Source organism: Anopheles darlingi, chromosome 2, assembly GCF_943734745.1.
Source record: "Anopheles darlingi chromosome 2, idAnoDarlMG_H_01, whole genome shotgun sequence".
Classification (NCBI taxonomy): Eukaryota; Metazoa; Arthropoda; class Insecta; order Diptera; family Culicidae; genus Anopheles; species Anopheles darlingi.
Window position 1 is genome coordinate 91,326,902 of NC_064874.1, and position 15,000 is coordinate 91,341,901.

At 47.9% G+C, this 15,000-nt stretch overlaps 6 protein-coding genes across 17 annotated transcripts in view; 2 read left to right on the forward strand and 4 right to left on the reverse strand.

Annotated features, from left to right (window-relative positions):
* LOC125952876 (multidrug resistance-associated protein 1) overlaps window positions 1-2,968 on the reverse strand; it is a 19,615-nt gene extending 16,647 nt beyond the window's left edge. For 9 of the 12 annotated variants that reach the window (XM_049682621.1, XM_049682622.1, XM_049682625.1 and 6 more), the window contains exon 1: window positions 2,804-2,967. The gene's annotated coding sequence lies outside the window, so the exon portion shown is untranslated. Of the gene's footprint in view, window positions 1-2,803 lie in introns of all 12 variants that reach the window. The other 3 variants (XM_049682620.1, XM_049682624.1, XM_049682628.1) reach the window with 3 other exon arrangements.
* The window catches only part of LOC125952886 (PIH1 domain-containing protein 1), a 5,978-nt gene extending 834 nt beyond the window's left edge, over window positions 1-5,144 (forward strand). Inside the window, exons 3-4 of the mRNA XM_049682646.1 lie at window positions 3,906-4,648; window positions 4,726-5,144. Coding sequence (XP_049538603.1) covers window positions 3,906-4,648; window positions 4,726-4,932 — 950 coding nt within the window. The 3' untranslated portion in view covers window positions 4,933-5,144. The remainder of the gene's footprint in view (window positions 1-3,905; window positions 4,649-4,725) is intronic.
* Window positions 5,089-6,781, reverse strand: LOC125952887 (magnesium transporter NIPA2). The gene is made up of 2 exons (XM_049682647.1): window positions 6,299-6,781; window positions 5,089-6,205 (listed from the first exon to the last, which is right to left on the reverse strand). Exons 1-2 carry the CDS (start codon window positions 6,540-6,542, stop codon window positions 5,337-5,339), a joined length of 1,113 nt encoding a protein of 370 aa, XP_049538604.1. The 5' UTR covers window positions 6,543-6,781; the 3' UTR covers window positions 5,089-5,336.
* A 2,120-nt stretch (window positions 6,782-8,901) lies between these two features.
* Window positions 8,902-10,873, forward strand: LOC125952904 (protein obstructor-E). Its single transcript, XM_049682666.1, has 3 exons — window positions 8,902-9,082; window positions 10,097-10,173; window positions 10,247-10,873. Exons 1-3 carry the CDS (start codon window positions 9,013-9,015, stop codon window positions 10,760-10,762), a joined length of 663 nt encoding a protein of 220 aa, XP_049538623.1. The 5' UTR covers window positions 8,902-9,012; the 3' UTR covers window positions 10,763-10,873.
* On the reverse strand, window positions 10,820-13,142 carry LOC125952884 (beta-1,4-glucuronyltransferase 1-like). Its single transcript, XM_049682644.1, has 3 exons — window positions 12,726-13,142; window positions 11,223-12,150; window positions 10,820-11,148 (listed from the first exon to the last, which is right to left on the reverse strand). Exons 1-3 carry the CDS (start codon window positions 12,938-12,940, stop codon window positions 10,954-10,956), a joined length of 1,338 nt encoding a protein of 445 aa, XP_049538601.1. The 5' UTR covers window positions 12,941-13,142; the 3' UTR covers window positions 10,820-10,953.
* Window positions 13,143-13,384: 242 nt separating this feature from the next.
* Window positions 13,385-15,000, reverse strand: part of LOC125952879 (beta-1,4-glucuronyltransferase 1-like) — a 78,930-nt gene continuing 77,314 nt past the window's right edge. Inside the window, exon 11 of the mRNA XM_049682634.1 lies at window positions 13,385-15,000. This exon is cut by the window's right edge and continues 1,841 nt beyond it. The gene's annotated coding sequence lies outside the window, so the exon portion shown is untranslated.

Genomic DNA, 15,000 nt, shown 5'->3' on the forward strand with positions numbered 1-15,000 from the left:
AAGCATTATTTAGAACTCGTAATAATAAACAGTAATTTTGCTGGTTCGTTCAATCTATAACTCGGGCCCTTCTGCAAACAATTATGGGACAAGGGCAGTTGAAAGCATCGTAAAAAACAGCTGTTATCAACTGTGGAACGGCCTACTAGCGGAGCTACTAAGTAGAAACACAAGCCCACACGCATATACGATGGGCGCCCACATCAGTTGATAACGGATTCACAAACTGCTCTTATCATACTGCTGGGCACATACATGGTTTGCTATTTGCCATCACCACCAGAAGAGCAGATAGTCATTCGTTCGTTCGTTCGTTCGTAATGGCTTCATGAACTTCGCGTGCAGGCCAAAACTCTCGTTCATCCATGTCCGGAAGACGGCCGTCACACATCACGTCACCTGCTGATTGTGCCCTCTTCGACTTCTTCGACAGTGTGTCTACTTTGGTCGATGGTCAGTTGAAAAAAAAGCAACAAAAAATGGCCACCAGGCACTCCAGAACAGAACAGTGCATGGATTCAAAATTGTGCCAACTCATCCTCCCCATCTTCGTTCGCTCCCACTCTCTTTCTTTGGCGTTTCCGCCCGATGCTGGATCTCCAGCACATATTTGCGTGTGCCAGCATCGCGCGGCATCACGCAGAAGCGTGCCTAAGCAAATCCGTTAAAGTAAATTGGAGACGCGATCCGCTTCTTGTGGTTTCTCTTCTTCACACTCTTTGCTTAGGCAAGACGCGGCGGTTGTGAACGGGTGTTGTCTGAAGAGAACACGTTTTAGGTCATTTGGGTTCTGTTGGCACCGGCGCACCGGTTTTCTGATGAAGCCACTCGCCACCTACGGTCTTTTACGAATGTCCAATTTACTCACTTCACAAATGCCTATCAACATCTCCCATTCAAACACCAGCATCCGTGCTCGGATGGGACACATTGTAAGTCTCCGAAATCATGATCATTAACGAAGGGCAGACGCCCTTGGAACGGGGCAGGGACAGATTAAAACCAGCCGTCTCTGTGCTCTCCATCTGTTGAACGATGGAATAACCACAAGGCGCACAATGTGTCAGTTACCATCATCCACCAGTTATCTAATGGCCTCGATGTTCTCTAGTGTGTCGCCACACAGAAAAACACACACAACGTACGTTTATTGTTCGCGATCTGTCGTACGTAAATTTCATAAATCACTCGCACGACTGGTACGCTTCTTCCGGACGCAACCAGGTTACCGGATTTGTGGTCACTGATCTGGATGACTTTAAACATAGTGTCAGTTGTACAGTATTATGGTTTGCTGAACACACTAAGCACTGCAAACTGTTAAAAAACTAGCATGACTGTACTACTATTGAGCGCGATGACTAATATCGTTCTTCTTCGAAAAATATTGCACAATTGCCGTTTGATTATACTTTTTTTTTACCAACCTATTTATCGTTATCAGAATGAAGGCCTACGCTGAGTCTTAAACAAGTTGTTGCAACCTTTAGTAATCTCCTTAATCCCCCCAAACACTAGCGTAGAGGATCATTAGTGGAGCCTGTTTCTGGCACTGTCTGCTCGTACAGTTTATGCTGCGCGTAGACTACTTTGCTAACAATGACTTAGCTTAGCAACCAAACCACGGGTAACTATTCTCCAAAACTACAAGCGTGTGAGCATTGCTGTTCGATGACACACACAACAGCAAACACCAACAACAACCCCCCCTTAAACATTAACCGGCCAACAGAAATGGTAATTTGGATGGTGTACGTTTAGCAGCAATTTCCACATTACCACCACCAAAACTGGTGTTTGAAACACAACGGGGACGCTATGTTGAGAGAGCTTCGGCAAACAAAATCCACGACCGGAGCGAGCGATGGTGTTGTTCATTTATTCCTGCTGCTGACCGCTAACCTAACGCTCTAAATCACCGGCATCTTGGTACTGCTTTTTTACCCTGACCGGCAAGAATTCACGGTTGGCCTTTGGACAGTTTCGAAGCCGAAAAAAAACCTGTCCGCTTCAGGGGCGATCGGCTGCGGCGAAGAAGAAGCGTCCTGGCGTGTGTGTGTGGGTTTGGGTGTTCTAAACTGCGGTTGCCTCGATTCACGTGGCCGTTCATCTTGCGAGGTGAGCATATCAAGCGTGCAGCATCACTGCGGAATGTCATGGTTCATGGTGTCGCTGGTGCGCTTCAATTGCTAAGCCAAAGCCGGTCGGATGCCTGATCTCCTAGCGTCCAGTGCTGGAGTGATGAGTTTAGAGAATTGATTCGTGATTCGTTCATCAACACAAACTAGCAATCAATGGTCTGGTCTGATGGTAGGCTGGTTCCTGTCAGCCTAGAAATCCAATCCAATCCATTGGCGAGGCCGCATATTTGAGTTAATAGAGTAGTGATGGAGAAGACGACAGCGGAGGAAGAGTGAGTTTCAATTGATAGCAAACTGGGCGCGAGGTCGGCGAATCGCGAAGTGCGTCCCTCGCATTGCACAATGTTACCACATTCCCCAGCATCACGAGCACACCAAGCGCTACACAGTCGCGGTTCTGTGATCATCTCGGTAGCATCTTTCCCTTTGCATCACTAGTATCATCGATCACACGATTTTCACGATCGAGTTCAACGACACGGGACGTAGGGAGAAGGTCAAACTTGTGACGAACAGCAGGAACTATTCCGGGAACCTTGTCAAGGCCAAAATAACCAATTTCAAATGCACACTAACGATCAGATCCCATTTTCTTCGATTTGCCTAATGAGGTGGTAAAAAGGATTGCACGACGATCACTAGTCACCGTTTTTATCACTTACATTGTGCTCGCACCAAAAGAGAGCGATACGGCGTTGGAATAGTAACACCAAAACACACACGAGGCCGTCTGTTCGAGCGGCGGATAGGACTACGATGTTCACTGCGCCACGTTCCACGACCAACTCAGTCGGAGGCCGCCGAGAGTATGTGGTCTAGAGCTCCGTCTAACGACAATCGAGAGTTCTCGTGCACCCATCGCATCGTGTAGTATCATCATGACCGGTATCATCGTCATTGTCATCATCATCATCGACGGCGGCGTCGGGAGCATGTGTGATCCGTCGCACGCCGTTTGCTTCACCGACTACTACCGACCGCATGGTGATAGCGTGCTGCTCGGTGCAGTCGAACGTCGTTCGGGACGAGATATCGATTTGTTGTTGGTGAGATTTTTCGTTGTATAAAGGGTGGCCCAAATTGTTATGGCTTCCTCGGGGTGCTCGCTGGCTGGCTGTGGCCGATAGGCCCCGGTGAATTCGAACGTGTAACCGACGTAAGCGAAGGCCGCGTCAAACCGCGTCGAGCGATGACGTTATGGATAACGTCATGAAGCGCTGCAACTGGCCAGTTTTAGCGCCGGTCAAGGAACTGAACATTGTGCCGAGTCATGCGCCGCGTCGAAGCGTCGTTTCACTTTCAGGCCGCCCGTCTCCTCGTGTCCTGCGTAATCCATGTCACCACCATGGCTGACAACATTAGACGCGACGGTTTCACCGGTTTGATGGATGGATTCGTTCATGGAATTGATGAAGGAAGTGGGCCCATTGTAGTTTGGTGCTCCGGAAAGGGGTTATTAATAATTAGTTGACACTATTTCGGGTCAAAGTTCTCCTCCGTGACCGAGGAGGGTAATTTGGATAATTCAAAGGAATGCTAGATGGAACCGATCTAACACTACAATTTGGTAATGAGACCGCCGTTGGACCCAGTGTGTTTGAATGTTAATGATGAGTTTTGATATTTATTTTTATTACTTGTACTCATATGTAAGTGATATGGGGGGTATTTTGTAGCTACTAAGCGCTCATCCATTTCCCATCGTTTTATCCCGTCTCGCCTGCTACGCTCGACAATAATCGTGTAACGCTTTCCTGTCGGTAGGATTCTGCATCAAAGCATTCCGGAAGGGCACGGAGGAGAAGTTCTTCATTAACGTGTGTCAAACTGATGGCATTCCGGCACCACGCGACGTCACAGAGGATGAGCTGATTGCTATGTTGAACGATGGGGAACCGAACCGCTACCGTATACCGATGAGCATCACCATTCCGCGCGAGATCGTGGACAAAAGCAACCAAGCCTGTGTGGTGTGCGATATCGCGATCAACGATGCATTCTTTAAGCGTATTGAACCGGGCGGATTGATGCGCGAGTTTCTGATCAATGTGCTGTTCGACGGGATTGAGGGCAAACATTCGATCGTGTTGGACGATACCAACTTTCGCATATTGAAGAACAAAAAGTTTATGGATCGACTGATACCGCACAACATCCAAAACCGAGACGTGCGACAGGTGCTCGAGACGTACGCGGACCCATCCGATGCCGATCGCGAGATGCTGCGTAAGGTACAGGACAAACCGGCCACGGCAGCGGGCGGCACACGGCCAGCCGGTAAACCGCTCATCGAAGAGATCGATCCTAGCACGATCAAAACGGTCAAGAACGATACGAATACCACACGGACGGCCATCGCTGGTGCAGCCGACAAACCGTATGTGCCAGATCCGACAAAGGTTGCCATCTCGCAGGCAGCCACGCGTAAACCAGAGAGTAAGCTGTTCCGTGAACCAGCGAATGGTCGAGCGGAGCGGCTCATCGCAGAATTTCACCTTCCGGAGTGTGTAAGTGATACCGTGCGGGGTTGCGTTGCCGGTTGAATGGCGACCTCTAGAACCGTATCAATTTCTTATGATTCTAGGTATCATCGAGCGAAATCACACTGGATGTTGGAGAGGATCGCATCTTGCTAGAGGCACGGAAGAAGGGCTATCTGCTCGATGCGTTCGTGAACTGTTCCATCGATGAGCATCACGTGCAGGCCAAGTTTGACACCGTGACCAAAATCTTGGAAGTGACGATGCCAGTTCTGGCGGCGCAACGAGACAAGGGAAGTAAGCAAAAGTAGACCGAGTTTATAGCGGTTAGTATCAAGATCTGGTTTGTCCATATGATTTTTTTAAGTAAAATATACGAATAAGATCCTTTACATGAACAGTGTTACTTGAGGATGGGGATGCTACTACATTCGGAGAAACCCTTGAGTCATCTTTAGATTAACCAACACGTTTTGAATGTTTAAATAGGTATAATTTTCCAACAGAATAAATTTCCATAGTTTTGGTCTCGTTGTACCTTCCTTGTTCGCTAATCTCAAATCACGCTCGAATACCGACCACGACTGCTGCCGTTCAAATACTTCCGTCAGCTAACTCCCAATACCCTTCTGGAGATGGAGAAGAAGAAGGAGGAAAGGTTTCTCCCGCAGATTCGAAATGGAAATCCGTGCCTTATCCATCCGTTCCTGATTCGCTACACGTTCAGATAGTTCGTGCCCCCGTAGTGCTGCTTGAGTGGTCCCCGTTCTTCATTTTCGTTGAGATAATCCTCGTAGGAAGATGATCCCTTGTGGCCGAGTAGTTCTCGCTTCGGTCGCATGATGCCCTTCACGTCGCTTAGGCTGATGTCCATTTCGCGGAATGCATTCAACAGGATGACGGCGACGATAACGACGAAAAAGCCGCACAGATCACCGATGATGTCCTCGGCGCGCATGTGGCGCCACTCCTTGAACAGTATCGCCGATGCGCTGATCACGAGCGTGGTGAAGATGACGTAGTAGATCGGTGTGACGATGCTCGTGTTGAAGATGTCCAGCGCTTTGTTGAGATAGTTCACCTGAATGCCAACGAAGACGACCGTTACGATGATCAGGAAGTACGGTAGCCACATGCCGAAATCGTTCGATTTGCCGGAAAGTGTGTCACGTAGGGCGAGTCCTAGAGCCTTGCACGACATCACCGTGAGACTGCCGATGGCCGAACAGAGCAGAATGTAGACGATGACGTGTTTGTGGCCGTAGCGCGGACCACAACAGCATCCGATGAAGAGCGAAAGCGACAGGATGATCACCACGTACGTGATGAAGGTCGGTTCCTGCAACATATCCATCAGCAGATTCAGATCCTCCACTTCGCCTTCCTTCGGCGAATGAATAACGATGATCGTCGAACCGACCATGCATAGGAAGCATCCCAGCTTCCCCAGCAGGTTGAGTCGTTCTTTGAGAAACCTGGAAGCCAGTACGGCCGCCACGATCACGCTAAGTGCTCCGAGCGGCGTCACGAGGGAAGCTGGAGCGAACGCGTACGCTGCAAAGTTCGCCGCCTCTCCAACACCCACTGATAAGAGAGAAAGACGATTAGAGAAGTGCTCCTCAGGCTAATGCGTGAGTCACGATCGTGAATTCCGCTTCCAGCATCTCTATTACTCACTGCAGATAAGCCCGGCCCACCAGATCCAGTCGCGGAGGTACCCAAAACCTCCGGCGCTGGCGCGAACTGACGAGCCGCCGCGCGACAGCCGGAGCAGCCCAATCTTCTTGATGATGAAACTCGATCCAATAAACAGACTGCTGGAGAGGGCGAGGGCGAGTCCGATGTAGAAGTTTTGCTGCTGGTACAGCTCGTCGATGCTCGGAGGCTGACCCGCACTCGGCTGATTTCTGGTGCTAGACATCTTGAAGCGGTAGTTACGGGTAGTTACGGTAATTTGAGGAGTCGGCACTTCCGGATCGAAAGAAAGTTACTTCTCAAACGGTTCTCAAACGGAACTGTCCAGCACTACACACTTCACTACACCCGTTATCATGCCTGCGCGATCGCGACGGTGAACGATTAGGCCGGGGAGAAGCTGAAAAAATCCAAAAATTCACGAGTTTCGAGCGACGAGATTGTCGATTTTTCCTTTTTGGTTTGTTTACGTTTTTGTTTTGGGATCGCCCCACTCGTTCGTTGTATCGTTTATATTGTTTATCTCGTTTTTTATATCGTTTTTTGTATCGACTGATCGTTTATTTGAATTTGCCGTTACTTTAATTTATCAATTTTATTCATTTTGTACGGTCGAGGGGGCCTTATTTTCTACCAGATTTCGCATACGCTTCGAGCACGTAATTCGTGGGATACTCGAGGAGGAGATGGACACTGATTTTAGGTTTACGCTCCTCCGGAAATCGGTCCGGGAAATCTTGCCACACGCGCAGCTTGATTTCGTACCCTGGAATCAGCAGAATCCCTGCCCTGCTTATTCTGCCCCCGCGTTGCATTACATGTGATTTCCGGCGTTTCTTGAACATCCGCTCCCGAAGAAAGTACTCAGGCAAGTCCTTTCGGAATCACCTTTCGGAATTGTCCTTTCGTACAAGCAGGAAAATGATCCTTCTTTGGATGAATCTTGCTTCGTCCGGTCCGGTGATCGGATATGTCTTTAACGTACTGGGCAACATGTTAGGAGACGAATAGATGTGGAAATTCGGCCTATCTTGTGTGCTTATCCCATTCTCTGTAAAAACGTTGTCTAGCACATTTAACTCTTCAAAGAGTCGTAACTTTCTTCCTGTTATCATTTTTGTGCGTTCGTTTATTGAAACGACTTTCACCAGCTCAAAATCCGTCGTTAAAAGCCAACTATCATTGGGTTTGTTGGAAATAGTATAATTTTTCATGTAAAGAGTAACCCTTCCCTCGTGATTTTGAAAATAAGGATATGGGGAAGGGGCTTCAAATGTCCTTTTAATGGTGTATTCTGCTATGGCACGGACCGGATTCTCGGAACTGGTAAATGCTCACTAGAAACTAACTACACTACACTAACTAACTACTTAAACGTCTATAACTCGGCCGATTTTCTTCGTCGCCCAGCACAGCATTAAGCTACACCTTCAAGCTTAGGTGTTCGCATTATTCGCTACAAACTTGCAATTTACATCTGACGGCCGAACTACTTCTTTAAAAACGTGGTTGACACGGCGAAGCGTGGCGAAGCAGTCGACGGTCGGTTGGTCTCTTTTCTGCTGTCCGATCCGACCTGCGATGGATCCAACACATTTTCCTGTCCCGAAAGGTCCACTCCTGCTCCTGGCTTGCACAAATTGGCGAACAAACCTTGACTAGGCAACCGGCTGCTGCCACCAGCAAAAAAGCGATCGCCTGGATGATTTTCTTAGGCGATAATAAACTCGAGTTACAATTGCCGAAAAAAACCTTCAAATCAGCTAAATAACCCAGTGTTAAGCGATATCTCCAAAGCAATACCTTCGACATCATTAATTACGTTATTAATTTTATTTTCAAAAAAGATACTAAAGTTCATTGTCCCCAACTAGCACCGGGAAACCGATGATGGCATTCTGCCGGGTCTCGCCCTGCGAGCTTTCATTAATCAAACGGCATTAACTTTCGGCAAAGAAAGTGCCTCAGCCTGGTTCGTTGAAGCCACCTGCCTTTTCGCGCCATCGTCGTCATCATCACGATAACGGGCTGCGTGAGCAAAAATAGTTGTCCGAAAAAACACCCCTTCGAAGACAGTAAAAAAGCGGGCAAACCCACAGCGCGCGATCACGGATGATCCAATACGCGCGAGTTCCTGAAATGTCAAGGTCACCGTCTCAAACGCGCCTCAAACTGTGTGCGGTTCATCCGGCAAACAGTGTCCTCTTTAACCCAACGATGTCTGTTTAACGGAAGCTAGCAAATGGCAAATGGAATTCCCGAGACATGCAGCATCTTGATGCGTGGTTTAAAGGTGCCCGAAGATGCTGGAATTCTTTGAATCACACTCCCGCGTTCCGTAACATTCGTCATTCTCCCCACAGAGCTGGCAGGAATGGAACACGTTTCGCAATACCACAACACGGCCCCCACGCGACGGCTTAAAGTGTCTCCATGAATAGCTGATGAATCTCGGTGACGTTCCTGCGTCGCTTCGAGAAAAGCCCACCTGGCGCGAGGTGGATCATGGGTGGGGGTAGAATAAGCTCCAGCACGCGGTGCTCGATGGGAGGCAGCTTGGAAGATGCATCTCCTCCGGTGATCGTGCGCCATTCAACAGTCAGTCCCGATCCATCGCTTATCGAAGGTGGAACGAATTTTCTCACAAATTCTATCGAACCGTTTTTAGTGAATAGCCACTTAGAACAAGACGATCAATGTCGCCTCTTAGTGGAAGGCTTACCGGAGTCATCGTGGTGCTTTGTGTTTCAGCTCTGGTTTATCACGGTAATTATCAGACGGCCCTAGTCCCTAGTATCAAGCAATGCGATCGCGCCATTACGCGTGGAAAACTCCTAAACCGTTCTATTGGGTGGGTGGGAAAAAGGTGAACTCGTGACTTGGACGATCGATGTCAAGGACGTAGGGTGTTAACAGCCGGCTGGAGACCGAAATGAAAAGCGAAAGTGTGATCATTACTTCGCAATAAAAAAAAGGGGATGGTTAAGGATAGGTGACACAACGATGGCATCATCATTGCACATCGCTCCACTCGTATTAAAACGATTTAAGCAATGGTTTCGAATCTGTTGTGGAATCTGCGAATCTACGCGTGATTGCAGTTATGCATTTGCGTACATTGGATGCCCTAGCATGACGCACGGCTATTGGTTGGTGCGAAGCGTACTAAAGGCCACAATTCTGTTTGATCGTTCGCGCCCAGCACCCGGTTCACCTTGAGCCGCGGACGAAGATGCTCCGATCGAACGGAATATTCATATTTTTCCCCCCATTTAATTTTACCTGCCGACCAGCTTCATTAGAGCGATCCGACACAGACGATCGCGGTAAGGGGTGGCAGCGTGTGTGAAGGTTATATTTTGGGCGTTTCGATTGGGACATGTGGCCCAAGTCTTCCTTCGCGTGCCATCGATTAGCATCGAGCATCGCGATGTTTGATATTTATCTCGCGCCTCCCTGTTGCCATCTTTTTGTGGGGTCACCTTTTGGCCGTGGAATCCGGCAGCGAATGTTATGCGGACGTAGCAGAGGGTTACTAATTCGTCAAAGCCAGAAACCGGAATAACGGTGGAGGCTACAGAAGCAAATGCCAAACTTACGAGAGCTGGTCTGAAGGTCACAGCCACGTAGTGAAATTGAAAGCAGATTCACTGATGCAGGTGATCATGTTGTAGGGTTATGTGATTTTCTGTGATCAAGAAGTTTGAAATTAAGTTTATAAAAATACTCTTCTTTTATTCTCATCCTCTTCTCGCTCTCTCTCTCTTTTCGTGACGATAGCACAAAGTCAGTCCTGTCCCGAGAAGAATGGCCGTTTCCCTGTCTCGGACCAATGTGACGCATACATGGAGTGTAGGGTACGTTTTGTCGAGTCTGTCGAGTGGCACTCACATGTCCGGATAACACCTGCCTTCGTTCCTTGTTCCACAGGATGGAGAACCAACGCGTCAGCTTTGCCCCGATGGACTCCTCTTCAACGAGAAGGCTTCTCTGTTCTCCTACCCTTGCCAGTATCCGATCGATGTAGATTGTGGTAGCCGCACACGTACCCAACCTGCCATCCCGACCGAAGACTGTCCACATCAGTTCGGTTACTACAAAGTCGGTGATCGAGCCAACTGTGGCCAGTTCAAGAACTGTGCCGATGGTACTGCCTACGTACTCGACTGTCCGCTCGGTTTAGCCTTCAACTCTGCGACGTATCAGTGCGACTGGGCTGATCTGGTGGAAGATTGTGATGCGGAAGCCTATCTTGGGTTCAAGTGTCCACCGCAGGCACCGGGTTTGGTGCAGCCGATCCGATTCTTCCGCGCACCGAACGATTGCCAGAAATACTTCCTGTGCGTTGACGATAGGCCCCGGCTGAACTTCTGTGGACCGGAACAGGCATTCAACGAGCTGATCAACGCTTGTGACGGAATCGCCAATGTGACTGGTTGTGCTTAGGAATGCCACTACTCCAACTACGGAATCTACCATAGAACCTCCTTAAGGTGCTCAATCGACGGCACCGTCGTCGATACTAGTAGGATTTTTAATAAACAAAATACCATCCACTATCCTCCTTGCCATCTTCTCCCACTTCGTCTGACTAGAAGTTTGTTAAAGCAGGTTTATAAAGTGACGATCCATTGATACTAGATTTTGCAACCTTCCCGCTGCCCGTACAGTGAGGTAATTTCGTTGAGAATGGTACTCCTTATGAAGGATCGCTGTATCGTTTGCTGTGCTGGATTAGTCGCTTCCGCTAACGTTTTAATTCCCGGTCGATGCACCAAAAACGCATTATCGAGCACGTGATAGTCGTAACCAAGGATGCACATGATGTATGCCTGGCAGGAAGAAGGTGAGGAAAGTCGTTCGTAATGGGGTTAAAAAAAAGAAAACCGTTTCCAGCGTTACTTACTTGCGTCATTTTGTCCGCCTTACCCTGCCAGGTAAGCCGCTCGTCATACTTTGGATCCCGGTTTGTTCCGACGTAAAATGGTTCCCAGAGGGCAAAAGGACCATCCCGTTTGGCTGTCGTTAGGATGTCCATCGTGTACTCGTCTTTCAGCACGCCGAGCCATTCCTCGTACCCCGGCACCGTGTGGCAGTGGGGGCAGATTTGTTCATGGAACTTGATGGCACCTCCGCTCGCCAATGCCTCCAACAGCTGAGCCTTAGTCTGCGGTAGCCCATCCAGCACGGCACTGGCCGCGATTAATTCAAACACCGGTAGCACATACACCGACGGTGTACCGTGCAGCGTGTACTGATAGAACGGATGCGCTACCATGCGGAGAAACATAGGAATAAAGTCCGGGCTAGGGTACAGCTCAATATCACTCGCAAGGACAAAGTGTGTCAGCGCCAAGGTTCGTGCGACGTTGCGACCCACGTTCACCGGATAAGTAAGATTGTGTTCCGCTCGATAGCTCCAATCCTGAATGACTGCAACACCGACTGGACACTCGATCGGTTGCTTCACTAGCTCCTGGTAGTGCGCGATCGGGTGCGGTGGTAGATGCTCGAAGTTTAAGTACAGATGAAAGCTTACGTACCGGCGAACTATCTGTCGATGATCGTCGCAATCGCGAAGTAAACGCAACCGCTCAACGGTACGATCGAGATCGGTGCCGGGGCTGTAAAGGGCAACACTGACTGGTGCCTGCCAGCGTTCCAGTAGTGGTACCACGTTATCCAGGAAGGAGTAATCACCGTGTGTGGTGTAGGTTATGGTTTCGTAGCACTCGACCGGCTGTTCGGCCGCGATGAAGTTACGCAGCAGATAGTAGCTTCCATGCGGTTCGAGCCGGTACTCATTCGTTGGAGTGTGGCAGTTCAGAATGGTCCTGAAATGAGCGAAGAGGAGATAAAAAGAAGAAAGCAAACAACTGCAACGAGCCCCAGGGCATGTTTATGACGATGACACATGTTACATCTCCGATTGGCGCCAAACATTGATGTGTGCGTCCATTACTGCTTAGTAGCCAAATGAATGGCTTAAGTAATCTGCACCGGAACTGATAACGATATCGCTACAAAGTGGCTAGTAAGGGGTGGACAGAATGACGCTGGTAGATATATCGATCCAATTTGCGACTCATCGGTGAACATCGTGAGATTTGAAATTTTCGAACAAGCAATTCAAAGAGGAAATTGTGAGCATCTAGCAGGGGTTGCCGTTGCCAGGGAGTCATATTGCCAATAATGGAATCATTGTAGTGATCATAGTGTACATAGAACGTCAGTTCCGTAGCAAAAAGTGAGTTCAAAGGTGCAGTGTTTCATTGAGTGCAGTGTTTGTTCCCTCTTGGTGGTGTTTTTCTTTTCTTCGTGAAGAACTCGTGCCTTTACAGGTTAGTCATCACAAAGTTGACGCATCGCGTACACATTCAGTTGGTGCTTCAGGCGGGGTAATACTCACTTGAGACGTCTAAGCAATGCCTCATGGGACGCCATATCCTGCATGTGATACTGATTTTCTGCGCGATCACCCACTTCCGGTTGATAGTAGTAACCCAGCAGACAGAACAACAAAAAGGACACAATCATCAGCAAAAGCACCGTCCTTAGCACGGTGGAACGCTGGTTCACCAGTTCCACATCGTCGGTGCGCAGGGGCTTATAGGAGGCCGTCATTTCGTTGCTCCGATACGAGGTCTCCGCCTCATTGATGGTCGTTCGGACGTTCAACTAGTGTTGGGCAATAGAAAAACCTTCACCTTGCACAGCACTTGATTAACACTTTCCGCATTGATCGCCTCCTCAGATCGAATTAGCACTTTCAGAAGGTTGGCCAACAGCACGCAAAAGAGTTGGCGACTAAATAATGGCCGGTGTACCGGTGGCAAACAAGCTGCTACACCTGTCGCGACACTGAACCGATTGACCACGCTGTTGTTGCTTGCCAGAGCATACCAGCACGGGGGGCCGGTAAAATGATAAGATAACAAGGCGTGATAAGAGTGATGTATCTATCGGTCACTACTACCATCGAGGCATGCAATGATATGAGCAATCCTATCGAATGCGTTTACATTGCGATTATGCAGTGGAAGGAGGGTTCAATTGGGCTGGCCGGTGGTAATCTGAAAGGTTTGTGCGATGTCATCATGAGCAGGACGGTTCGCCTGAAAGTGAGCAAAAACGCGTGTCCATCTTTTGCTATACAATGATTGATTTTTTTCTTGTTTTCTTTTTATAAAAAAAAGGAACACTTCTATGGAAATACATGTATTACTTCCAAGAGTTTTCACACGAGTGCCCTCCCTTCGTCGTTTTTCTTGGTGCTCCTTCTGGCACCTCTGTTTTTCCTGTCTCATTATCTTTCTCCATGTTTGTTTTCTATGCTTGGGTCCACAAACATATCCTTGTGAATCGCTACCGTTCGCGTCTCCGCTGAACGCCAGAAACAGCATTTTGGATGGGTAGCAAAGGGGAAAGCTACAAATCACAACACAAAACCGGAAATCAAATACGAAACCAATGCTATCGGTTAAAACGACTAACCCAGCTAATCTTACGAACGATCCTAAAAAGAAATCACGCTATGTACAAAAAATATCGATTTAGCCCCGTCCTTCTTTGTTCGCTTTTTTTCTGTTTTTGGAACCAACGCTTATCGAACCCGGCATGCAGCTACGTTTGCAGTAAAACGAAAGTCTGCTACCGACTGGCTAATGCTAGATTAGGTGTTGCTCTGAGCAAAACTTCGTCTCCGTTTTCGCTAGAGAAAGCTACGGGATATGGAAAGCTAAGAATATCTTGATAATTTCTAACTTAGTATGCGAATGATGAAGGATGTCGCTACCAGGGACTGCCCCCGCAACTGAACCGCGCAATCACGTGCTCTTACAGCTCTTTTTGCAAGCATGTTTCCCAAAATTATTATGTCCACTAGTTTAGTGCAATACCTTGGGTGGTTGACGAAAGGATAAACGAAGCGCCTTTGACTTTTTTTTCTCTTTTTTACCCTTGTTTATCTGCTTAAGAGTTGCATATCAGAGTGTTTCATCGATTATTTTAATTTTTTCATAAATTTCTTAATTTCATCCCCCCTCTTCCTATCTCTCTTCATTGACTTGTGTGGTATCAAATTTGTTCTTCTTTCCATACTCCTATACAGGTTTTTGCGGGGTTATCTTGTTACTCTGCACATGCTCATTCTTCTTGTTTTATTTTCGATTTCCATGCCACTTTCTTGCACGTTTGCTGTTGCATGTGTTTGTTGTATGCGTGATTTTCAATACATCAGTACGAATAAGGCACTTTCTACGGAGACTTGAAATAAAAACATCCTTCACGTGATTGGTGGAAAGGTGTTTATAGTCTGTTCTATTGAAAAGTTATTATCGTTTTGCTATCCAGCGACTAAGGTGGCAAACGATACGCAAATCGAGCATTCAAACGTGAAAACGGCAAATGATGATTATTTGATCGTAGAGTTTCATAGAGAGAACGAGAGAGAGAGAATTGAGAAAGGGGGATTTAGAGAGAGAAAGAGAGTGAAATATAACATGCAGAGATTATGTTATCACACTACTTTTCCGGGTTACGATATGTTGCTAGTTTATCTGCCTATTGGTTTGTTTCTGTTTCTTTCTTTTTTTTTTTGCTTTCAGCAAATAACCTTCTCTATGACTCGTAAGGCAAATTAGGCATTCCAAAGCACGGCTGGCCAGATGGCGCCAAAATGAACG

What these genes read in the sequence shown, in the direction of transcription:
- LOC125952887 (XM_049682647.1), bottom strand. Translation starts at nt 6,542, where the DNA reads ATGTCTAGCACCAGAAATCAGCCGAGTGCGGGTCAGCCTCCGAGCATC. An exon ending in GTGGGCCGGGCTTATCTGCA is followed by an intron (nt 6,206 to 6,298) that starts GTGAGTAATAGA and finishes CTCTCTTATCAG; the next exon opens with TGGGTGTTGGAGAGGCGGCG.
- LOC125952904 (XM_049682666.1), top strand. Translation starts at nt 9,013, where the DNA reads ATGTCGCCTCTTAGTGGAAGGCTTACCGGAGTCATCGTGGTGCTTTGT. An exon ending in TTCAGCTCTGGTTTATCACG is followed by an intron (nt 9,083 to 10,096) that starts GTAATTATCAGA and finishes TCGTGACGATAG; the next exon opens with CACAAAGTCAGTCCTGTCCC. An exon ending in ACGCATACATGGAGTGTAGG is followed by an intron (nt 10,174 to 10,246) that starts GTACGTTTTGTC and finishes CTTGTTCCACAG; the next exon opens with GATGGAGAACCAACGCGTCA.
- LOC125952884 (XM_049682644.1), bottom strand. Translation starts at nt 12,940, where the DNA reads ATGACGGCCTCCTATAAGCCCCTGCGCACCGACGATGTGGAACTGGTG. An exon ending in GCATTGCTTAGACGTCTCAA is followed by an intron (nt 12,151 to 12,725) that starts GTGAGTATTACC and finishes CGCTCATTTCAG; the next exon opens with GACCATTCTGAACTGCCACA. An exon ending in AGGCGGACAAAATGACGCAA is followed by an intron (nt 11,149 to 11,222) that starts GTAAGTAACGCT and finishes TCTTCCTGCCAG; the next exon opens with GCATACATCATGTGCATCCT.